This window comes from Salmo salar, chromosome ssa11 (genome assembly GCF_905237065.1).
Source record: "Salmo salar chromosome ssa11, Ssal_v3.1, whole genome shotgun sequence".
NCBI classification, from domain to species: Eukaryota; Metazoa; Chordata; class Actinopteri; order Salmoniformes; family Salmonidae; genus Salmo; species Salmo salar.
In genome coordinates, this window is record NC_059452.1 from 20,418,579 (window position 1) to 20,444,808 (window position 26,230).

Genomic DNA, 26,230 nt, shown 5'->3' on the forward strand with positions numbered 1-26,230 from the left:
GTGTGCATGTTCAAGATAGTATGCAAAGGTGATCACAGGTCTGTGGAGATCATACAATTGCTGTAATAATCTGCACAATTTCTCGAACGTCATTGATCACTTGCACTATTTACTTTAATGTAATCTCAACTGAAATCCATCAAGGTCATTTGGTTCTGATATTAGATGAAGCACAGTGTTAACACATTAATCTCTTGTATAAACCAAAAATCTGACATTGTTTTTGCATTGGAATTTGGTTGTGATTTTAGATGGTTGAAAGCATAGTGATAACACATTGGATATTCAACAAACGTTTATCTTTCTTTTTGAGTGGGTGGACTGTAATCACATTGATCAATGTCTAAACCAAATATTTCTCACTTATCCACGTTAAAATTACATGGTATGCCCAGTGGGATGTTGAACATAAAACTATTTGTGGATTTTTAGGGAATGCCATGGAATAGTAGTATAGTAATATGACAATGTGACTCATTTGGCTATACATATGTTTTGTTATCTATTTATGTCTTATCATATTGACCCATGAATCCATTTGGTGTTAATGAGGATATTGTGGAGAGCCAACCACTGCCCTCTTCAGAGAGTGTTGGGCTAATGATGTGTGCTGCATGTGGCATTGTTGTAATGATATGCATTTTATCTCTTTACCTTGAGGTCTTGTAGACCGTTGTCAAGAAGTTTGAAATAATATGATTTATCATGCAACTCAATGAGTATTTAAAAGTTCCTGACTGTGAGGAGTTAGAAGTGCCTAGCCAATTATCAACAAGCTCTCACAGTCTCATGTCAGAATTAGACGTTCATCCATGTTTCTCAAACATCACATTTCCAAGTTGTTCCAAACGTCCAATTTCGAAGTCTTTAAGGTTAAGTTTAGCATGAACTCTTTGTTAGGGTTAAATTTAGGCATCAACTCCGAATTCTTAAGGTTAGGCACTAACTCCAAATGGTTAATGTAACTGTCATGATTTGGGATAGGCTTAAAAAAATATATATCAACACAACTTTCTATACCTGGATTCGAACGTGCAACCTTTGAAACCAGTCGCAAATGCTTACGAAATCTAATTGAAAGTAACAGCGCTCACTCTTGCCCCTAGTGGCCGGTTTCCAAGTAATCTCCCGACATTCTCAGATATGGATGGATGTTGAATACTGACTTGTATCACGGGTGACCTGCCTGCACTTATATCAGGGGTAACTGCCAGCACGTATACCTGACACCTTTCTTCAAACACCTAGAAAGCAGTGCTATTCAGATCATTCAATAGCTATTAATTTTATAGGGAATATAAATCCCCTCGAGGCTTTTGACCTTTAAAACATTGGTATCATATAGTCTTCCTTGTGATCAATCAAGATGCCACCAAATGAAATTATAACTAGGATCAGAGAGTGGCATGTTACTGTATTAGACTGAGTTCGAGTTAATGTTTTGTCCAACAGAGGGAGCTCAATGAACAGAGAAGGAGTGGAGTGGTAGCAGGGAAGTGACACTGTCTCCATGTATGTCTTATCTTTTGCTCCCTGTAGTCTTTTAAAAGGAGAGGCGACAGGTAGAGGATGGGATGGTTTGGTTGCATTAATCAATGCCACTTTTTCGTCTTTGTTGTCTTTGATGTGAAACAGACACGTTAGGAGTGTCGCCCATGCTGTGAAAAAAGGGAGCTGTGGTGATGGAGAAAAAGCACCACTGCGGGGTATTTCCAAATTATACAACTCCGTCCACTTTTTTATTCTGTCAGCCGCTTCTTGGATTGTCAATATATTCAAGGCATGTTGAAAGCCATGTCACAGTAAGAATTTATCTTCTCCACTAGATAGATGTCCAACAACAGTAGGCTATAGCCTATTTTATATATGTTCATCAATAAGTAGCTATTAGGTTGGAATAGATAAATAAAAAGTGGGATTATCCAATATGTTATTGTTTAAAAAAGCTATCAACAACATTGTATTTTAAGAGAATGAAATACTGCATCTAGGCCTAGTAGGCTACCTTATTAAATCATTTCATGTAGCCTGTAGATTTATTATCAAACATGGAATCACACGAGAGAGTTCAAATAATCTCACCCAACCAACATTATAAAGGCTACACCTTATATTTTAGGCCGTATATATATATATATCTCAGTGATGGAGAGATTACTCATGCCGGTTTAAGAGCTTTGCTTCCAATCACTCGATTTATTGACACATTTAAAATGTTTAAATTTTTTTTACCCAATAGCAATAATGCGATGTCAGTCATTTGTGGTTTTATTAGTTAACTATTTTAGCCCAAAACTCTTATAGGCCTATCTTGAGTTGTGAGCAATTGGCTAGTAGGCCTACCATCACTCCCGAGGTGTAAAGATCCGTGTAACTCCTTTTATTTTTTGAGACATCGCTTGAGCCGACTTAAATCGTTCAAATGTGTATTGGGACGTTTGAAGTGAATGCTAACAGGGAATTATCACCACAGGAGCCTCTCATCAACAGACTAGGAAATAATAATGATGGCTTTAAATCCACACTAAATAACACCTTAAGACCTTGTGAGGATGGTATAACAGGCGAGTTGATGAAATGTGTGGCAAACGGACCTTATTCATAGACATCACACTTAAATATGACAAGTGTAGCTAAATAATAAATACATTATGTCATTCGGGTATGTTCTAAGTAGTCCAGCATCAGGATTAATTATTATGCTTCTTACCACCTCTTATGGAAATAAGGTCACTGGTATTTCATGAATAGATGAAGTTATAGCTACAAAATAATTAGCTGAGTACTTAAAAATATTCTATACATTTGCCTATTATAGACCCATATCTGGAGACAAAAAAGTTCAGAATCTCTCTTTCACACAAGTCTCATATAAAGAAGGTTCGTTTATTTAAAGGCGCACCGTGGAGTCTTTACAGCTGAAGTCTGTAGCATGTTGTTTTTATTAAAGAGTCGTTTAAGGAATTGCTTTCACACTTACCGTTTACCAAGGTGTTTAATTCTCTCGTAAATACCTCAAGCACCACTTCTCCAATATAACATCTTACTCTGATCCCATTTTGTTATAGTATATTCATTATAATATCTTAAATGTAAGTCAGTGTGTTTAAACTGTGTCTATCTATTCAATACAGATAACATGTCAATTTCAATGCGTTTCCTTTGACTTATAACGAGAGACATTGTGATAAGTACTTTCCCTCCCCAACACGGATGGCTGGGTTCGTTTATGTAAATTAAGATAGATTTTAATTCTATCAGGAGGACGGCCCTGTTCTCTACCCAATAAAAACGGACCGCCGCTGACACCTGGATATAAACACAGGAAGGATTCCAAAGTCCTAATCAGAAATCAGTAGAAAAAACGAAGACGCATCTGCTACAGACACACGGATGCAGGCGCGATGACTTCCAGCAAAATCGAACTCCCTGGTGAAGTGAAGACCGACGCCGATGCCGCTGCGCTCATGGCATCTCTCCAGCTGATGCCCTCGCCTGTGCCTAACGCGGAGATCAAGTACACCAAGGTCTGTGAAACAACTTAAACTTTTGCTCCGAGTCACATATTATGTTCAATGTATCATATCTCTTCTATTATGCAGAATATTTCCCCCCTAAAGGTATGTGTCTGTAGATGATAGATAGCGCACAATTGTCAAAGTGTGGAACTGCCCAATTTAGCCAATGTCTTTGCGCACAGTACAGGTGATTGAGTCCGGTTTAAAATGTTCATTCAAGTTCTGGATTTACCGTCGTAAAATTTGTTTCAGATCTTTTCTCACATTCATTGCTCAACTCATAGCATAGAATACAGCTCATCAACATGTGGCGTACTTTTCTAAAAGTTATCACATACGGCCACATCGAGTGTCATTTCCAAGGCATGTTTGAATGATTAACAGCGCTGCCAACATAATTATATTGCACAGGTGTTTTTTATTTCACTTTTATATTTACCATGACTCATATGGTCTGTATGTCATCTGCAGTGGCTACAATGAATAGTATTTATCACAGGTGACAGCAGTCATTTAGTGAAGGTCAGCATTTTTTCAGATAGAATGTTGTCATTACACAATTCTGTCCAGATAGAGTAAACGTCCCGTAACCTGCCGTTATGTGATTGATAATAATCGCATGTTATTAACTACTTATTGATTAGAAACATGATTCCCAGGTATCTTATATCACTTGCATAATATTTGAAAAATGACCTTGTTGCTGTGATTCAATCACACCTGTAATTTCAAAAGACGATTGAATTGAACATTTTCACTTTGGAAGATATTTTTGTTGTAAAAATCCATGGTTTGTTCTGATATACATTTCATAGGCCTATTATCATATTTTATCTTAAGTGTGCTTTTTTCGTTTCAAAATATGTATTTAAACTAATTGTATTCAACCATATCAAAGCTTGAACATAAAATGAGGAGGGTCTTCTTTTCTTTGCCTGCCGTAAGAAGTAATTTAACTGGTTTCAGAACCCCTTACGCATGTTGTAAATTCTATTAATTTTACTATGATTCAGAATAAGTTATTAGATTCACGGAATGAATTGCAAAGTCTTGGTGCTCTAGTCCATTATTGTCCTTAGACGTCCGCATGACTCTTCTGACCTCATGCAAAATTACGCAAGAACACTTGATGAAATGTGAAGACCTATTTCAATCACAAGTCTCATGTTTCCTACATATTTTATTTTATGTGTACTCTATAGCCTAGACATTGTATTTGAATGGTATTTGAATAGATTTTTGTGCCGTTACACTTGTGGTTGGTTATTATGGGCTCTGTGGGCGTTTAATTAGGCCTACACAGCAATATCAGGAATCAGACTCCAAGGGCTTCCTCTGAAAGTGTCACATTTTTGGTCATTATTGTTTACACATTTTAGGCTTGCATTTTGAGGATTACATTAATGAGAATAATATAGGCCCTGTGATGTCAGTATAGGCCCAGTATAGGCTGTTTCTCAACTCCCCCTTTACTTAATGCTGGTATACATTTAATCAAACCACTAGGACCTGACTGTAGAGTCACCATCCAAACATGTATAATAATGTGGATGTTTGTCTGTTTCCTGTAGCATGGTCCCTTCTGCAGTTTGAAATCCAATGCTTTTATTGCCATGAGTGTGAGTAAAGGGCACTTCTTATTGAGGAGAGCTCCATAACAGCACAATATGTAAGTACAGTGTTGTAATCAGGGTTAGCCTCACACCTCGTTGTTGTAAGTTCAAAGGGCACTTGGCTGAGGAAACATGCAACTTACAGTGGTCTACTCGCCATAAGAGGAGAGCTGGTTTAGCATGCCTGCCTTATGTGCACAGTCATGCTATCAGCTCTCCTTCCCACTCTCCCTCTCTCTACCTCTCTCATGCTTAGTATTATTTAAAAGAATGCACGCAAAGGGTGGAATGTATAGGAGAACCTTTAGGGAGCGCAGGCCTTGGTGAATTAACCCCCAGGAATTTGAATCATCCAGTCCCTGTTGGTTTGGTGGACATGGGGGGCAGGAGATCACTGATTTATGGCCACCCCTGATGCAGGCGCTCCTCTCCTCACACCCTGTTCATGTTCTATCCACCCCACCGCCTGCCTGCCAGGGGGAGAATGAACACTGCAAGCAGAGTCTATAGCTAGGAGAGAGCTGGCCTTCTGGACTGTGGGCGCATGCTCTCTGTGTAGCCCTATGCATTCTTCCACTCCGTGTAGGCTAGTTGTGTGATGTGCCTCTGCCTTTTGCAGCCAGACGTCCAGTAGAGAGTTGAGAATGAACATGCTTGTAACGCAGCTCCTTACACTCCAGTTTAGAATTGTTTCCTTGGTCTCACATGAGTTTGAGCATGTTGATGTTTTTTCTACTTACTGTAAAACATGATCATTGATTAGTGAATATGAATTCACTTTGAGATAGCCACCATGACTGGGCATGTATTTTTTTCAGTCAACAGTTTTGTTTTGCAAACGGAGGCTACTAATAGTGAAGATATGCCCATAGTATGTTTAGTACCAACAGTGACTGTAGAGAGGTGTGAGATAGAGAGGTGTTATCGCCATAGACGCTTTACCCCTTGTCCCTTTCACTGAGCCATGAACTGTTTGCCGTCAAAGAGACATTTGTGTGAACGTGTCAGTTAAGCTATCTCCCTCCCTGCGTGGGATTGTGCAGATCAGTGAAACTTTGGAAGGTCTGCTCAGGTCTCCCTTTGCTTTGTTATAAAAAAATCTAACTTTTTCACACCCCACTCTCCTGTAGCTACAGCCGTAAAAAGAGGGCGCTTGGGTCTTGGTTCCTCCATCCACCCTACCCCCACTTCACCATAGCTTGTGGCCTGAAACCAGCTGGGTAGTAAGACACTAAGCTAGTATAAAAACATAGCGTTTGAATGGTCACAGGAGAGTCGGCTTTAGAGCTCTCCATCTGTGAGGTAGTCCGCAGGGCTGATAGCGCCACGAAGGAAGCCATAAATTAACCTACCCTGATGGGCATTTATTGATGATTTTAGCTTTTTGCAGCGCGGGGAGAGAGAAGAGAAGGATAAACTGTGTGGTGTATAGTTAATGAATGGAGACAGAGCCAGTGTTCTCGGGGTTTTAGTGGGTGATTTCTCTGGCCCGGGTGGCTTCTCACACCGCTCAATGATTAGCAGTCGTTAAACTAGACTCCTAGAAGAATAAATCTTTAGAGATGGAGGGAAGGAGCATTTCTGGCACATTCACCTTCAAGTTGTTGAGAGAGACACCTGGAAATACAAAGTTGAGTTCACAAAATGTGTTTGAATTGATACTTAGTGTGTATGATACTGAATAATGTTTGAGCGGCCAAGGTATAGACATTTTTTTCTGTCATTGTTTACTATAAAACTGTTATGCAGGGATTCCTCATTGTCACTGTAGAAGTAACTGAAGTTAATGGTAAACTGGAGTCACTGTAGCACGGCTGTAGCTTAGTGTACTTTTACAGATGTAGGATCTTGAGTTGAGAAAATAATCCTGCAGAAACAGGAGATGTGAATTATTATGTGGATTATAATTCATTAACATTTTTGTAGGGGTTGATACATTTTTCGTAAGGGAAAATCCAGTCTGAAATTTCAAAGTGGATATTACAAACTTCAGAAGCCTTTCTAAACCTCAAATACACCACAAGTTTTACATTTCCTGCATTGCAGTTCTCCTGCAACAGGGTGCTCAAATTAAAATCCTACACCTGTGAGCGTACATAGACTGTGGGGAATGAGGACTGTAAATCAGTGAATCCTGGCAGAGGAATTTGGGCCGTAATCCAAATAGGGTTTAATTTTCAACTGTGTCAAATGCAGTGAAAACAGGAAGAGCTATGCGTATGCAACCTTCACAATGTTCAAACACACCAGACTTTAACTAGACGCAGTTGCCATGCTCATTATATAGCTTCCCAATGTAAATAATGGCTTTTATTTTCCAGATTGGCATACGTTAACTGTTTAAAAAAAATGAATTGTGCAATTGCTGACACTTTTGTCCCTAATAGGAACCTATAACCTTCATATTGAAGCGAGGAAGGGTTTTGTAAACTAATCTGTGAGAAGTCCAGTCAGTCAATGTGGATGAATGAAAGAGGCCCCATCAATCCGTCACTGATTGAGATAGTACAGATGAAGGCTGGGGCTCCCCAATGCTAGGTGCTGTCCACTGGGCTGTAAATTCTGGGCCTGTCTCACAGTGTGGGTCAGTGCCCTGCCTTGCCTAGCCTGACCTGCACTTCTGGAGTTTTTCACTTCAAAACCACCATCTTACTGCGATGAACATCAAACAAACCCCAAGGTGGAGGACACTGGGAGCCTGAATGATTTATCACAACTAGCACAGCGAGTGTTCTCTTTTTCTTCTTCTCTCGCTCTCCCATTCCCTCTCTTTCTCGTTTCACACTCTCCCCCCTTCTTTCTCTCAGACGCACAGTCACAAACGCAGTTATACACATCCCTGGTTGTGACAGGGTGAGCTTGCGGTACCATGAATATGTCCGTCGTTGTGAAATGGCTGTTTGTGCAGTGAGTGTAAATTATCGTCTGAGCAGAGGCGTCAACATCGCGTCGCCTGTCTCTTAATCACTCTTTAAGGAAGTCCGATGACAGGGAGGTTATCCCATTAACTTCTATACCTTAAGTCTTCAGGCCGGTTGACATGGAACGTGTAAATCCTTATGGTGTCATTGTGAAAAACTGCTGGCTCCATAAATCCTCTGATATCCATAAAAAACTGTCCCCTCTAGAGAGACAGCTACTAGATACACAGAGAGCAGAAGTCTGCCAGACATGAAGTCATAGTCACCAGGCCCCCGTCACCCCTTATCACTAGTGGATCACTGTAGTTATATTCTACCCAGATTACATTTATTTGTGTTATTTCTCCCACTGACAGAATGTAGTGGAAGCATAGAATATTAGATTCTTACATCAATGTAATAATTTGATAATTTGAACCCTTAGAAAAGTATGGTTAAGTCTTTCAGTCTTAAAGGCTTATGCTCTTTATGAAAATCTTGGATTTGATATCCATAATATTATTTTATGAAATTAGGCTATTTCTTTAACGCAGATATTTATTTAATTAGGATAAATGTTATGTTTGAAATCTGCACAGATGATACAGCTGATTGAAAGACAAACTCAGTGTACCTCAGTGAAAGTGTCAATCTCAGACTCTGTAGACATTGGCACCACATGGCGGCTTAGAAGAGGCTGTGCCGCCCAACTCCAACTCCCGCATGTTCCATCCATTTGAACAAATGACAATTCATATTCAAACACAGTTTCCTATTGAATTTCTGTTTCTCGCGTTAAGGAGTGAGAGGGAACAGATTCAACTTTCTCACCACACACACAGTCAAGACAAAGATGTTTGCCAGTCGGTGACAGCGGGGTCGTCCCCTCCACACCCAGGAGAGCAGGGTGGCATTGTCTCTGGGTGTGTGAATGGAAAACATGAAGGTTCTATGGTGTCAGGAGGACTGGGGAAAAAACACCAACTGGGATCCAGTTTCACATGCCCTCCCCTCGCTTGAAACAGTAGTAATTATAAATGTCTTGAAACAGATCCAGAAAACAGAACGGAAATAGAGGTCCTGTGATAGGAAAGGATATGAAACTTCCTGTGCAGACGAAAGCTGCAGGTGCCCTGATCGGGATCCGTCTGGCTGTGGAATCTTGGCCTGTTGTGTATAAACATATATGTATGTTCTTTACTCTCTCCTGCCTCCCGAAAAGGGACGAGAAATGAGTCCCATTAAATATTCCTAAAGCGTGTGAGCCATGAGAAGACGCTAGAGGCCAAACAGATGTTTTGCTGGCTGCTGTGAGTACTTTGGCATCCCCTGCCTGCCCTCACTCCAGTTGTGTAGCAGCCTCCAGAGAGAGCACAGTGGCAGATGAGAAATGGGTCAGCAGGACTGCGCCTTGAATTCACTGAACGGATGGAACATTACTCTTTAGTTTCTCAATGTCTGTTGATTGCACATGTATTCCCAGGGGACTCCCCTATATATCTACCTTTTGCTTGGTCGAGATGATAACCACCTAGTCCCATTGCATTGAGAGCATGTTGTAGATAAGCAGAGCATATTTTTACATTGACATTTGTGTCCTTTATAGTGAACAATAGAGCCACGCTGATGTGATCAGAAACGTATACTCTGTAGCCCTTATGTTCATCGTTGGCTTCAGGCGCACATGTCTCATCATTTCATCAGCCAAACAGACAAGTACTGTCAGCACTGTGAGATTGACAGTTTTAACAGAAAAACATGGGGGTTGCTAAATGTTTGCAGCTGTCCTGTGGCCCATGCATAAAGTGTTGACCTATCTGCAGACTGTCCAGTTCCCATCTACGCCAGGCAGCTCTCTCTTTCTGTGTTGTAGGAGGATCAGATGTCACGGCTGCACTGGGAGCACAAACTCTGCCAACTTTCTGTAATACCAAAATGGCCTGCGTGTTTACCAAATAATAAGAAACCACACAGCTTGAAGCAGTTCCTTGTAAACACAAATCGATTGATTTCATTCAGTGTAAAGGTTCTATGCATTTTTAGCAGTTGTCTTCATGTTGGTGTGCTGTGAGAGGTCTGGATCCCACCACTTGTTTTCTTTCCGATTTGCACAATACACACAACATATCATTTTCCCATGTCAGTTATCATCTTAAAACAGGCTTTGGGACTGACATACAGTACCAGTCAAAAGTGTAGACACACCTACTCATTCTAAGGTTTTTCTTTATTTTGACTATTTTCTACATTGTAGAATAGTAGTAATTCATCAAAACTATGAAATAACATATAAGGAATCATGAAGTAACCAAAAAAGTGTTAAACAAATCAAAATATCTTTTAGATGTTCAATTCTTTAAAGTAGCCACCCTTTGCATTGATGACAGCTTTGCACACTCTTGGCATTCTCTCAACCAGCTTCACCTAGAATGCTTTTCCAACCGTCTTAAAGGAGTTGCCACATATGCTGAGCACTTGTTGGCTTCTTTTCCTTCACTGTGCGGTCCAACTCATCCCAAACCATCTCAATTGGGTTGAGGTCAGGTGATTGTGGAGACCAGGTCATCTGATGCAGCACTCCATCACTTTCCTTCTTGGTCAAATAGCCCTTACAGGTGTGTTGGGTCTTTGTCCTGTTGAAAAACACATGATAGTCCAACTAAGCGCAAACCAGATGGGATGGCGTATCGCTGCAGAATGCTTTGGTAGCCATGCTGGTTAATTGTGCCTTGATAGTGTCACGAGCAAAGCACCCTCACACCATCATACCTCCTCCCCCATGCTTCACGGTGGGAACTACACATGCGGAGATCATCCGTTCACCTACTCTGCGTCTCCCAAAGACACTGCGGTTTGAACCAAAAATCTCAAATTTGGACTCATCAGACCAAAGGACAGATTTCCACCAGTCTAATGTCCATTGCTCGTGTTTCTTGACCCAAGGAAGTCTCTTCTTCTTATTGGTGTCCTTTAGTAGCGGTTTCTTTGCAGCAATTCGACCATGAAGGCCTGATTCACACAGTCTCCTCTGAACAGTTGATGTTGAGATGTGTCTGTTACTTGAACTCTGTGAAGCATTTATTTGGACTGCAATTTCTGAAGCTGGTAACTCTGCAGCAGAGGTAACTCTGGGTCTTCCATTCCTGTGGCAGTCCTCATGAGAGCCAGTTTCATCATAGCGTTTGATGTTTTTTGTGACTGCACTTGAAGAAACTTTCAAAGTTCTTGAAATGTTCCGGATTGACTGACCTTCATGTCTTAAAGTAATGATGGACTGTAATTTCTCTTTGCTTATCTGAGCTGTTCTTGCCATAATATGGACTTGGTCTTTTACCAAATAGGGCTATCTTCTGTATATTACCCCTACCATGTCACAACACAACTGATTGGCTCAAACGCATTAAGAAGGAAAGAAATTTCACAAATTAACTTTTAACAAGGCACACCTGTTAATTGAAATGCATTCCAGGTGACTACCTCATGAATCAGGTTGAGAGAATGCCAAAAGTCTGCAAAGCTGTCATCAAGGCAAAGGGTGGCTACTTTGAATAATCAAAAATATATTTTGATTTGTTGAATTTTTGGGGGGTTACTACATGATTCCATATGTGTTATTTCATAGTTTTGATGTCTTCACTATTATTATACAAAGTAGAAAATGGTAAAAATAAAGAAAACCCTTGAATGAGTAGGTGTGTCCACATTTTTGACTGGTACTGTAGCTGTTATGTTTTTCATTTTGCTAGACTTGATTGGGTCTAAGACATGGTCAATTTATTTATAATGGCTCATTATCAAAGGCAGTGAGTACTTATGGGGATAATGATTTCTATACAAATGAAACCGCCATGTGTGGTGAGAGCTAGGACACCACGGGGGGATGGGAAAACCAAAAAGAAAACACACATCATTTCAGAATTTGCACTTTTGCACTTGAGTTTCCGTCTTGGTTTTTTCCCCTTCGTTTCTAAATGAACCTAAAAGCAATTTTAAGAAACATTGAGAGTTGATTTAGTGTGTAGCCTTGTCGTCTTAATCAACTCTCTGAATGGGACGAGACAAAAGTCTAACAGCCCCCTGAGCCCCGAGAGGGCCGAGGCAAACGGTGGCTGATGGTTGTCCTTTTCTAGCCATGATTTAGATGGCGGCCTGGTCCACTGTTCCACTGTTTTATCCCCTCTCCTTCGGCGGTGCCTTGTGAGAGGGGTTACGCCGTGCATAAAGCTACCCATGGACTGCATTCTTGCTCAGACTGTCGGGGCTGTCAGGGGGCTCCCCTGATTTAGGGCGTTCCACTACAGTGGCCCCTATAAATTTGAAAACTAATTCCGTGCTCTATAGGGCTTTCTGTTTTTGTAGCAGGCCCTCAGCTCCTCGTCGTCACTGACACTTTTATGAAGTGCTCTTAATGAGAGTCAGATTAAAGGTGGCCCCCGATAGAAGGCGCCTGAGAACACTCAGCTTGGATGAACTGGAAGAGAACTCACTGAGAAGGCTAGGCTGTGGCTCGGAGAGAACTCACTGAGAAGGCTGGGCTATGGCTGGGAGAGAACTCACTGAGAAGGCTAGGCTGTGGCTGGGAGAGAACTCATTGAGAAGGCTGGGCTGTGGCTGGGAGAGAACTCATTGAGAAGGCTAGGCTGTGGCTGGGAGAGAACTCACTGAGAAGGCTAGGCTGTGGCTGGGAGAGAACTCATTGAGAAGGCTGGGCTGTGGCTGGGAGAGAACTCACTGAGAAGGCTGGGCTGTGGATGGGAGAGAGCCCACTAATAAAGGCTGGGATGTGGATGGGAGAGAGCCCACTGGGGACCTGTGTCGATTCTGCTGTCTGAAATGACTGTGGGTCCACTTTGTGAGCTGTGCTGGGATGTGTTGAACGAGGACCGTCAGTGGGCCTGTTTCTATCTGTTGTGTGTGCGGGGAAGTGTTCAGGGCAGGCTAATACAGATTCATTGAAGTGGTATACAAGGCTGTATGGTATGGCCCGCAGAGTGGTACAGGCAGATACCGAACACCTAAACACTCAAACATGAGTTATTCATGTGCAAGGTTCTTCTTGTAAAGCAGCCAACTGCAGGAGAGAGTGAGTGGGAGGGAGTGAGAGTGATGTCTGTGTGCTGAGTCTTGAATGGTTTCCAAGCGTGCTGGCATTTTATACCTGCCCTAAAGTAAACACTCCTCACAGTTTACAGCCAATTAAATTGTGCTTAAGCCTCTAAGTTTACGTTGGTAAACATGTTGGAGAGCTAGAGAGGTCTGGGCCAGCGGGACACTTGAACCCTGCTTTCAGTTCTGCTCTCAGTGTATCTTTTCTCCCTCTCAAATAAAAGTATGGTAAGAGCACATGTGTATACAGGAGGATTTAAGCCAGCAGATGTTTTCTTAACACCCCATCTATCAGACAGACTGACATTAATTAAAAACAGTGTCTGAGGAGTCGCTGTGATAGACCAAAACATGTCAATAAGCCAACGGGACTGAGACATCTTCTATTTACCTTACTCTTACATAAGACAGCACATTTGTATGATCAAATCACACCAGTTTGTTAGGGGGCTTTTAAAATAAAGCTCAGATGACTGTTATTTAACATATTCACTCAGGCCAATTCCTTGAGATATGTCCCATTTCTGTTATTTGTCTAAACATTTGTTTTTCTTTGGGTCTTTATTGAGCTTGAAAAGAGTCCGTTTGGAATCCCAGGTGGTTGTTTAACGGACGGCTTGATTTAACGCATCACAGAAACCAAGTGTGGCCCGTGTTTTATGATCTCATAAACGAGCAGCGATGTTGTGAAACGTGTGTCTCTCTCTCTCTCTCTCTCTCTGTGTGTGTATATGTGTATGTATGTGTGTGCGCACGTGTGTGTGTGTGTGTGTATGAGAGAGTGAGGGGGTGTCTGGTGTCTGATAGGGATTTATCTCTCCCCCACCTCTTTGTCTAGATGTTGGAGTACTCCCCAGAGAGCCATGCCGGGCAGGCAGGAATCTCTGTCCACATTTCCACAGATTCTTCCCTTTTCCTCCCTCCCTCCCTCCCTCCCTGCCTGCCTGCCTGCCTGGCTCCCTGCCTCTCTGCCTCCCTCCCTCCCTTACACAAGAACTGAGAGGCACTGGTAGGAGCCAGGCTCACTCTCACTAGACTGTTTATCAGGAACTACCATTAGTTACGGAATAGATTGTTTTTTTTGCACCACGGTAACAAAACAATACATTTGTATTAAATAATATAACACACAATACCAATGATCCAACCTTACAATTATGCTCCCTCTGAAACTGATGCCAATAATCTAATCGTAAAACACAATGTTTTTTAACAGCACATTTCTTATTTGATCAGGTAAATACTTCTGTCTTGATTCAGCATTTGTGTGTTGAGAAAACCGCACAAGTAAAATGTTATACCAGGGCCCCTGTGCCTCTTTAGAGCAGGAATGGCTGAATAGGCTCTGGAGAGAAACAGAGCTGCTCCGAGAACCAGATTTTCCCTCTCACATGGGCCTCTCCATCCTGTGTACTGAACGCTGCATCTTTTCTCCCTGCAGATTTTCATCAACAATGAGTGGCAAGACTCTGTGAGCGGAAAGACCTTCCCAGTCTACAACCCCGCCAGCGGAGAGCAGATCTGTGAGGTCCAAGAAGCAGAGAAGGTATTGTAGAAAATAAAAACAAATCTGTAGTTTCTGCATTCCCATATCTTATATTTTCAGAAATGAAAACACAGATACTTTCCCTTGGAGTGTTTGAGGATTAGATGTTTGTTAGACAGAGCTCCGCTTGGGTTTTCCACGTGTTTCCTACCACCTCTGTCCTGGCATCCTCTCCTTCATGCATTATCCATGTGTGAGTTATGTGTCCAAAAAACAAGGAAAGCAAACGGGTAGGGAGTTTAGTCTAATGTGGTTTGGTTCTCTGGCTCGACTGTTCCTCCTCTCCTTTCCTAAATCAGCACCTCTGTGTGGAATAACTGAAGCAGAACAAGCCTTAAACATGCCAATGGAAGATCCATTAAGTATCATTCGGAATAGACAGACACATTTTATTTGTCTCAGTGGAGGTGGAGAAACACCTGTTAACTGGACAAGGTTCTATCATTAAACTGCGTACTGGATACGGTTTCTCTGTTTCTCTACCTCAGGCTGATTCAATCATTAAACTGTTTCTCTTCTACAGGCTGATGTGGACAAGGCGGTGCAGGCGGCCCGGCTGGCCTTCACCCTTGGTTCAGTGTGGCGGAGGATGGACGCGTCAGAAAGGGGTAGACTGCTGGCTAAACTGGCTGACCTGGTGGAGAGGGACAGTGCTTATCTAGCAGTGAGTCCTCCACAGTGCTCAAAGTCCAGATCCCGGACTTCTTCGTTTTTGCAACATGCTCAAAGGAACATGCACCATACAGTGCCTTAGAAAGTGTTCAGATTCCTTCACTTTTCACATTTTGCTACGTTACAGCCTTATTCTAAAATTTATTAAATAAATAAAAAATCCTTAGCAATCTACACACAATACCCCATAATGACAAAGCAAAAACAGGTTCTGAGACATTTTTACAAATGTAAAAAATAATTAAAATGTATGTACTGTATATTTACATAAGTATTCAGACCCTTTGCTATGAGACTCGAAATTGAGCTCAAGTGAATCCTGTTTCCATTGATCATCCTTGAGATGTTTCCACAACTTGATTGGAGTCCACCTGTGGTAAATTCAATTGATGGGACATGATTTGGAAAACCACACACCTGTCTATATGTAGCGGGTCTGTTATGCACCACAGGAGAACCAAGAAATCAAATCAAATCAAATGTATTTATATAGCCCTTCGTACATCAGCTGATATCTCAAAGTGCTGTACAGAAACCCAGCCTAAAACCCCAAACAGCAAGCAATGCATGTGAAAGAAGCATGGTGGCTAGGAAAAACTCCCTAGGAAAAACTCCCTAGAAAGGCCAAAAACCTAGGAAGAAACCTAGAGAGGAACCAGGCTATGAGGGGTGGCCAGTCCTCTTCTGGCTGTGCAGGGTGGAGATTATAACAGAACATGGCCAAGATGTTCAAATGTTCATAAATGACCAGCATGGTCAAATAATAATAATCATAGTAGTTGTCGAGGGTGCAACAAGCACGTCCGGTGAACAGGTCAGGGTTCCATAGCCGCAGGCAGAACAGTTGAAACTGGAGCAGCAGCACGGCCAGGTGGACTGGGGACAGCAAGGAGTCATCATGCCAGGTAGTCCTGAGGCATGGTCCTAGGGAAATGAAGAGCGACACCATGGCTGTCTTTTTGGCTTTTATGTTGATCTGCAATAGTATTGTGAAAAGACAGGACAGGAACACATCAGTCTCCAATGCACCATCTGACAAGTTGTTCTACACAGGAGCATGAAGAAAGGTAAAACACATATCCTGTCTCACTTCCCCAATACATTGCTAGGTGCTTTCAGTGTTGACAGTACCAAAATACAACAACTCATGTACAAAAACAATGCAACACAAACAAGTTACAACGTGAAATCGCCTCTATCCCATTCAGACCTTAGAGGACCAAACTACATCTCCCATAATGCAACGCCAGCACCAGTCGGCAGCTCAGCTAACTGTCTGCATCACAGAAAGGCATGCTAGCTAGCAACAGCAGCACTCTGTAAACTATATTACAATATCTACAGCATTAACCTTGGGATGTTTTATTTATTTCACGTTATGGACTTTTACAACGGAGTAATCTGCAACACATACCTTTCTCTCTCAGTGTTTCTCAGACTGAGGAGAACGGGAGCTACGGGTAGTACCAGGATGAAATAAAATACATTTAATGAAACAAAACCCGAAGATGTTAACATCATTCAGCTACTGTAGCTGCCTACCTAACATCAACAGGCATCACCAGTAGCGCAACAATAAAAAATAGAGACCAAAAGTAAAGTTCCTGGCGATCATAGCGATCTGACTCCCCCCTTCTGTCTGAACTTGGAATATTCCTGTTCGCGGGCTTTGGCCACTGACCCTCAACCTGGTTGTTCTGTTCTGCATTGTGTACTATTATAATAATTTGAAGTTTGATGGAATAACCATTTTAACTCTACTACATATATATGGTCCTATAGTTGACAGTGCATGTCAGGGCAAAAACCAAGCCATGAGGTCGAAGGAATTATCTGTACAGCTCCGAGACAGGATTTTGTCAAGGCTCAGATCTGGGGAAGGGTACCAAAAGATTTCTGTAGCATTAAAGGTCCCCAAGAACACAGTGTCCTCCATCATTCTTAATTTGAGTAAGTTTGGACGCACCAAGACTCTTCCTAGAGCTGGCCACCCGGCCAAACTGAGCAATCGGGGGAGAAGGGCCTTGGTCAGGGAGGTGACCAAGAACCCGATGGTCACTCTGACAGAGCTCTAGAGTTCCTCTGTGGAGATGGGAGAACCATCCAGAAGGACAGCTATCTCTGCAGGACTCCACCAATCAGGCCTTTATGGTAGAGTGGCCAGACGGAAGCCACTCCTCAGTAAAAGGCACATGACAGCCCGCTTGGAGTTTGCCAAAAGGCACCTAAAGGACTCTCAGACCATGAAAAGACAGATTTTCTGGTCTGATGAAACCAGGATTAAACTCTTTGGCCTGAATACCAAGTGTCACATCTTTAGGAAACCTGGCACCATCCCTACGGTGAAGCACGGTGGTGGCAGCATCATGCTGTTGTAACAGTTTTGCTTCCGTCCCTCTTCTCGCCCCTACCTGGGCTCGAATCAGGGACCCTCTGCACACATCAACAACCTATCGCTCCACATAATCCGCAGCCCCTGCAGAGCAAGGGAAACAACTACTTCAAGGTCTCAGAGCAAGTGATGTCACCAATTGAAACTCTATTAGCGTGCAGCCTGCTAACTAGCTAGCCATTTCACACCGGTTACCCTCACCCCTCTTTTGAACTCCTCCTTTTCTGCAGCAACCAGTGATCTGGGTCATTTCACACCGGTTACACTGTGGGGGTGTTTTTCAGCGGCCGGGACTGGGAGACTAGTCAGGATCAAGGCAAAGATGAACAGAGCAAAGTACAGAGAGATCCTTGATGAAAACCTGCTCCAGAACGCTCAGGACCTCAGACTGGGGTGAACGTTCACCTTCCAACAGGACAACAACCCTAAGCACACAGCCAAGGCAATGCACGAGTGGCTTCAGGGCAAGTCTCTGAATGTCCTTGAGTGGCCCAGCCAGAGCGCAGACTTGAACCCGATCAAACATCTCTGGAGATACCTGAAAATAGCTGTGCAGCAATGCTCCCCATCCAACCTGACAGAGCTTGAGAGGATCTGCAGAGAGAATGGGAGAAACTCACCAAATAAACGTGTGTCAAGCTTGTAGCGTCATACCCAAGAAGACTCAAGGCTGTAATTGCTGCCAAAGGTGCTTCAGCAAAGTACTGAATAAAGGGTCTGAATATTTATGTAAATTTGCAAACATTTCTAAAAAACAGTTTTTGCTTTGTCATTATGGGTTATTGTGTGTAGATTACAGAATAAGTCTGTAACCTAACAAAATGTGGAAAAAGTCAAGGGGTCTGAATACTTTCCGAAGGCACTGTATATACAAAAGTATGTGGACACCCATTCAAATTAGTGGATTTGGCTATTTCAGCCACACTCATTGCTGACAGGTGTACACACAGCCATGCAATCTCCATAGCGAAACATTGGCAGTAGAGTGGCCTTACTGACGAGCTCAGTGACTTTCAACGTGGCACCGTCATAGGATGCCACCTTTCCAACAAGTCAGTTCACCAACTTTCTGCCCTGCTAGTGCTACCGCAGTCAACTGTAAGTGCTGTTATTGTGAAGTGGAAAGTTCTAAAAGCAACAGCGGCTAGGCCGCAAAGTGGTAGGCCACACAAGCTCACAGAACGGGACCGCTGAGTGCTGAAGCATTTAGAGAATAAAAATCATCTTTCCTTGTTTGCCACACTCACTACCGAGATCCGAACTGCCTCTGGAAGCAACGTCAGCACAATAACTGTTAGTTGGGAGCTTCATGAAATGGATTTCCATGGCCGAGCAGCCGCACACAAGCCTAAGATCACCATGTGCAATGCCTAGTGTCGGTTGGACTGGTGTAAAGCTCGCCACCATTGGACTCTGGAGCAGTGGAAACGCGTTCTCTGGAGTGATGAATCAAGCTTATCCATTTGGCAGTCCATCGGACAAATCTGGGTTTGGCGGATACCAGGAGAACGCTACCTGCTCGAATGCATAGTGCCAACTGTAACATTTGGTGGAGGAGGAATAATGGTCTGGGGCTGTTTTTCATGGTTCAGGCTATGTCCCTTAGTTCCATTGAAGGGAAATCTTAACTCTACAGCATGCAATGACATTATAGACGATTCTGTGTTTGCAACTTTGTGGCAACAGTTTGGGGAAGCCCCTTCCTGTTTCAGTATGACAATCAAATCAAATTTATTTATATATATATATATATATATATATATATAGATATATATATATATATATTTTTTTTTTAATTTTTTTTTTATATAGCCCTTCGTACATCAGCTGATATCTCAAAGTGCTGTACAGAAACCCAGCCTAAAACCCCAAACAGCAAGCAAAGCATGTGAAAGAAGCACGGTGGCTAGGAAAAACTCCCTAGGAAAAACTCCCTAGAAAGGCCAAAAACCTAGGAAGAAACCTAGAGAGGAACCAGGCTATGAGGGGTGGCCAGTCCTCTTCTGGCTGTGCAGGGTGGATATTATAACAGAACATGGTCAAGATGTTAAAATGTTAAAATGTTCATAAATGACCAGCATGGTCAAACAATAATAATCATAGTAGTTGTCGAGGGTGCAACAAGCACGTCCGGTGAACAGGTCAGGGTTCCATAGCCGCAGGCAGAACAGTTGAAACTGGAGCAGCAGCACGGCCAGGTGGACTGGGGACAGCAAGGAGTCATCATACCAGGTAGTCCTGAGGCATGGTCCTAGGGCTCAGGTCCTCCGAGAGAAAGACAGAAAGAGAGAATTAGAGAGAGCATATTTAAATTCACACAGGACACCGGATAAGACAAGAGAAATACTCCAGATGTAACAGACTGACTCTAGCCCCCCGACACATAAACTACTGCAGCATAAGTACTGGAGGCTGAGACAGGAGGGATCAGAAGACACTGTGGCATCATCCGATGATACCCCCGGACAGGGCCAAACAGGCAGGATATAACCCCACCCACTTTGCCAAAGCACAGCCCCCACACCACTAGAGGGATGTCTCCAACCACCAACTTACCGTCCTAAGACAAGGCCGAGTATAGCCCACAACGATCTCCGCCATGGCACAACCCAAGGGGGGGGTGCCAACCCAGACAGGAAGACCACGTCAGTGACTCAACCCACTCAAGTGACGCACCCCTCCCATGGACGGCATGGAAGAACACCAGTAAGCCAGTGACTCAGTCCCTGTAAAAGGGTTAGAGGCAGAGAATCCCAGTGGAAAGAGGGGAACCGGCAAGGCAGAGACAGCAAGGGCGGTTCGTTGCTCCAGCCTTTCCGTTCACCTTCACACTCCTGGGCCAGACTATACTTAATCATAGGACCTACTGAAGAGATAAGTCTTCAGTAAAGACTTAAAGGTTGAGACTGAGTCTGCGTCTCTCACATTGGTAGGCAGACCATTCCATAAAAATGGAGCTCTATAGGAGAAAGCCCTACCTCCAGCCGTTTGCTTAGAAATTCTAGGGACAATTAGGAGGCCTGCGTCTTGTGACCGTAGCGTACGTGTAGGTATGTACGGCAGGACCAAATCGGAAAGATAGGTAGGAGCAAGCCCATGTAATGCTTTGTAGGTTAGCAGTAAAACCTTGAAATCAGCCCTTGCCTTAACAGGAAGCCAGTGTAGGGAGGCTAGCACTGGAGTAATATGATCACATTTTTTGGTTCTAGTCAGGATTCTAGCAGCCGTATTTAGCACTAACTGAAGTTTATTTAGTGCAATGCCCCCATGCATGAAGCGAGGTCCATACAGAAATGGTTTATCAAGATCAGTGAGGAAGAACTTGACTGGCCTGCATAGAGTCCTTACCTCAACCACATCGAACACCTTCGGGATGAATTGGAACGCCGACTGCGAGCCAGGCCGAATAGTCCAACATCAGTGCCCGACCTCACTAATGCTTGTGTGGATGAATGGAAGCAAGTCCTGGAAGCAATGCTCCAACATCTAGTGGAAAGCCTTCCCAGAAGAGTGGAGGCTGTTATAACAGCAAAGGGGGGAGCAACTCCATATTAATGGTCATGTAATGTGCCACGGAAGATCAGAGAAGGATCTTCATAAGACCCTTTTAAAATATAAATGTGTACATTTTTTACTGTAGATAATAATAATAATAACTTGTATCTTTTAGGCATCTTTCTAGACATCCTATGTCACTTTACATTAACATAAATGTTTTCAATTTAAAGCATATGCTTCCAATAATTAATGTAAAAAAAAAGAAGATTTAAAACAAACGTATTGTGACAGAAAGATGTCAAAACAAGGGGACTGTTTTAAAAGAAAAGCACTACGTTTTTGCCCATGTGGTTATAATAGTGTTATATCAACCTAATAACCCTAAGACTTAAAGGATGATTTATAACTTATAGGCACTGTAGCATGATGTTATTTTAGTATCACGTTTCCCCCCGGAGATAATGTTAAGACCCACTGTTTCTTAGAAAAAACAAAAAGACAAAGATTGTGTTTTAATATATATTTCTCTCCAGACTATAGAATCCATGGACAGTGGGAAGCCTTTCCTGCCCACCCTGTTTGTGGACCTCCAGGGAACCATAAAGACGCTCAGATACTATGCTGGATATGCAGACAAGATCCATGGAACGTCCATTCCAATGGGTAAGTCCATTCCAACTCAGGCTTCCTGACAGTGGGTTATGTAGCAAAAAGCACATTGAATTCTTATTCTCTTCAATTTCAATGAACTAGAACCCAGGCAGAATGTTACAGGTCAGAGGTATGTGGTGGATGCCAGTGCCAGGTGAAGATTACTAGTTAGCTAGCAGCAGATCAGCGGAGCACCGGGCTTCTCTCTGGGGGCCTGCGGGACAGGAGATGAGCTGTGCTGAGGGCACAGAGGTGATGTGAGGGTAAATATGGCTGCTCCCTGGCCAGTTATAAATCTGAGCCTTAATGGTCACCCTCCTGTTGAGACTGCCACCAGTGGAGCCCAGTGACAGGACTAAAGAGCGAGGGCCGCTGGCTGTTCTGGCTAATTTAGCCATTTGAAAGCGCCGCTACGGGGAGTCTATAGGAGTTAGGACAGCCACTCCACAGCTCTGTCATAGAGCAGCCATTAGCTGGGAGAGGGGTTGGGTGGGTTGGGGTGGTGTTGGGGTAGTAGTTGGTTCTCAAGGATCCACCTGAGGACCAGATGGGGTCTGCTCATTGAGGGCCTGGCATTAGGGAGTCTATATAAGTCATCCACACTCTTTTAACAGGCATGTTAAGTTATTGTTAAGTAGCCAAGAAAACAGAGAACCTAAGAAAGCAGTACTAGTACTGACAACCTCCTGAGACTAGCACTGTGGTCTGGTCGCTCTTCAAGCCCCTCCTGTGTTTCTTCACCAAACCCAGCCAGTCCTCAGCTTGTTCAGAGTTTGGCTTTAGCACTATTCCAATGTGCAGCAGTGTTACAGAGCAAACAAACAGAACTGTTTCTGTGGCCTGGATGATGTTGAGATGTTCTTATCTTGGCCACCAGGGAAGATGAAGCACTTGGCCAGTCCACCCTTGGGCCTTAGTTCCAGGTCCAAGCTCCTCCTCCTCCTCCTCTCTGGAGCAATGTTTCATCAGCTGAAGCCTTAGCCATCCCGTTCTCATGAACATCACATAACTCTATTGTAATAAACACTGTTCAGTTTTCTACCACTCAATAGCGATTGTTATTACTACTGTTGTAGGGAACGAATAAACATGGCACACCCTCAACGAGTATCATCCTTTACTCTGGTAATGTAAGAGGAATGAAACTCTCCTTCCAACTTAACACCCACTGCTTTCTCCTGACTTTAAACAGAGTCACACGTATCATTTTGCTCAATGTAGTGTAACAAAAGAATGGTACTGTGTGATGTATTGCCTTTTTAGATCAAGATGAATTGTGTTGGTAAAAAGCACAACAAGGACACCTGGTGTTTTGATGTGTCATCCGGTCACTGCTCTGCTAATGTCTCATACAAGCTCACCTCCCAAACCCAGCTAGAGCAGAGGATACTAACGAGCCTTGTTCTTGTGTGTTCCTCTACAGATGGAGACTATCTTACGTTCACTAGACACGAGCCCATAGGAGTGTGTGGACAGATCATCCCTGTGAGTGTGCCAGTTTGTTTTCTATTCAGATGGCTAGTCTCAGAGGACAAATCTAACAGTCACTCTCCCACATCTGCAAAGCTTCCCACTCAATATGCAGAGAGAGGTGGATAGAAGGAAAGGTGTTGGGATGGTGGTGGTCGTGAGGTCTGGGACAGAGTCAACCCCTTTGTTAAAACATATTGTGCAGGTTCCTGGAAGTCTCTGACGTGCTTATCAGTGAGTGTATATTTGGGTAAATCTGTTGGCAGGCTGAGAAAGAGACTGTGTCATGTCAGTATAAGCTCAGAGAGAGAGAGAGGGGAGGAGGAAGGGGGAGAGAGAGAAAGAGAGAGAGAGGGGAGGAGGAAGGGGGAGAGAGAGAAAGAGAGAGAGAGGGGGGCACTATGAAAGAGACAAGGGACAGGAGGACAGAAGTAAGAACAGAGCATTGATTGTGCAAGAGCTTGAGGAAGCGTGTGTGGGTCTGTGCTGAGGCCTACTGGGGTTCAGTGTAAAGTAGAAATAACACCAGCCTGTGTAGTACCATGACACGCTCTAAGTACTGCACATGTGTTGCAATTTCCTTGTTTTCTCAGTGATGTGGGAAGAGAATAGATAGTGCGAGAGAACATTTCCTGTCATGACTACGTTGGGCAAGTGAAAGTGAGAGTCTATGAGTGAGTAAGCAATGGAATGTGTGGGAGAGCAGGGAGAGCAGTGACGAGTTATTGAGTATGAGGGAGCACCCTTTGTCAAGAGTCTGATGTCCTGTGTGTGTGGGGGTGTTTGTGTCTACAGTGGAACTTCCCACTGATGATGACTGCGTGGAAGCTAGGTCCAGCGCTGGCCTGTGGGAACACGGTGGTCCTGAAGCCTGCTCAGCAGACCCCCCTCACCTGCCTGTACATCGGATCTCTGGTCAAAGAGGTACAGTACAGCACAATCACCACAGTAACCCAATCCTTAGAGCCTCTTTATCCACATCCTCCATGTCTTCTCTCTGTGTTCGGCCTCTCCCCTTCTCTGAGACAGTGTGTCTCTCTCGCCTCTTGTCTTTTTGATGTTCTGTCCATTCTCTCTAGTCTGCTGGTAGGGAGGTTGGGTTGGGTCCGGATTCCCCCACACTGCCTGTGGTTTTGCTTGGCTCTCCTGTCCTCTCCTCTAAAGCTTGTTTCCTCTCATATTGTTTTGACAGGCCGGGTTTCCACCGGGAGTCATCAATATTTTGCCAGGATTTGGGCCAACGGCAGGAGCTGCGATCGCTTCACACATGGGCATAGACAAAGTGGCTTTCACAGGATCAACTGAGGTAATTTCCATGAACAAAGCGATTGACGGATAATCCACTGTCCCTATTGCTTTCTTTAGTGACACAGTGACCAACGTGCAGAGCAGCAGAGATGCAGGGCTGTGTAATTAGGGGACATTGGGTTCCTGTATTGAAGTCTAAATGACAAACAAACGGGGGCTTACATAAGCTGCGTGCCCTGTCATTACTTCTCACCACAGGGGGATCAGAGGTGAGCAGTCTGCTGCTGGACTTTAACACACACACACACACACACACACACACACACACACACACACACACACACACACACACACACACACACACACACACACACACACACACACACTAATGTACACATTAACACACACATCTACACTGCACACACACACACACACACACGCACGCACGCACGCACGCACGCGCACACACATACACACACACTAATGTACACATTAACACACACATCTACACTACACACACACACACACACACATACACACACATACATTCACTGACATACATAGACCAGTCACAGACAAACTGGCTCATAAGTGTCCCAGCCAGTGTAATGACAACCTGCTACTGTACCTTACAGATATTGAGTTGTCTATCAGGTCCCTAGGAAAAACAGCTGCCTTCATAGATAGTGGAAAAATGTTGATGGAAAACTAGGAATGATCAAGGCCACACCGTGTTAGGCAGGGAGCATTAGGAGATGCTGTGGTTGGATTGCATTCCTCCGTCTTGTGTGATCAGTCAGAATGACAGCCAATTCCATTCATGTAGATCATTTTATAAACATCTGTTATTGCTAACCACAAATGTACCCCCTCAGGCAGTAAGAGCACGTACAGTAATCTTAACATAATTATGAAGCGCCATAAATCGATGGATTTTATATGTTTTGAAATGACCTGCGTATAGTTCACGTGTATCTGTCGTAAATGAAAAAGGGTTTTGTAGTGTTTAGAGAAGCCCTAGAGTTTATAGTATCTTTGCTTTGACTCTGAGGATCTGTTTGGAAAGAAAAGGAGGAGAGTGACTGTTTGTGTGTGGTATTCAGCACCCACCAACACTGCTACGCATGTGCAGACATAATAGATTGTTCTTGGTGATAAGAGGACAAACAGAAACACTGTAACCAAAGCAAACTCACATACTATGGAGAAAAACATTTATTTAAATTGTCTGGTTGAATCAAATCCAGGCCTTTATTGAGAATATAAGGGATTTGTTTATTTTTTTTTTTTTACCTAAATGTTGCAACATCTCTGTCAAGCCCTGTAAGGATGACAAAGACCCAGATGTCCAAATCATCTGAACTGTTATTAATGGGAACCTGAATGCAGTAATAAAGTTCATGAGAGTGACTAGGGTTTCAACTGATCCTCACAGAGTCCATTCATGCATCCCGAACTTAAGTCATTGAATCATTTGATCAATGCTCCATTACCTAACCAATGAACATCCACAGGGCTTTCTCCACCATCACTTTACATGCTACCAGGCAGCACACACATACGAGCCTTCCTCTTTCTTTTTTACCATCGGCGGTTCCAGAACATTTCCCCAAAAA

General features: G+C 43.3%; 1 protein-coding gene across 1 annotated transcript in view; it reads left to right on the forward strand.

The window, feature by feature from the left end:
- The first annotated feature begins 3,373 nt into the window (after positions 1-3,373).
- Positions 3,374-26,230, forward strand: part of aldh1a2 (aldehyde dehydrogenase 1 family, member A2) — a 28,290-nt gene continuing 5,433 nt past the window's right edge. Inside the window, exons 1-7 of the mRNA NM_001141786.1 lie at positions 3,374-3,527; positions 14,579-14,683; positions 15,207-15,347; positions 21,779-21,908; positions 23,320-23,381; positions 24,162-24,290; positions 24,559-24,672. Of these exons, the coding sequence (NP_001135258.1) occupies positions 3,405-3,527; positions 14,579-14,683; positions 15,207-15,347; positions 21,779-21,908; positions 23,320-23,381; positions 24,162-24,290; positions 24,559-24,672 (804 nt within the window). The 5' untranslated portion in view covers positions 3,374-3,404. The remainder of the gene's footprint in view (positions 3,528-14,578; positions 14,684-15,206; positions 15,348-21,778; positions 21,909-23,319; positions 23,382-24,161; positions 24,291-24,558; positions 24,673-26,230) is intronic.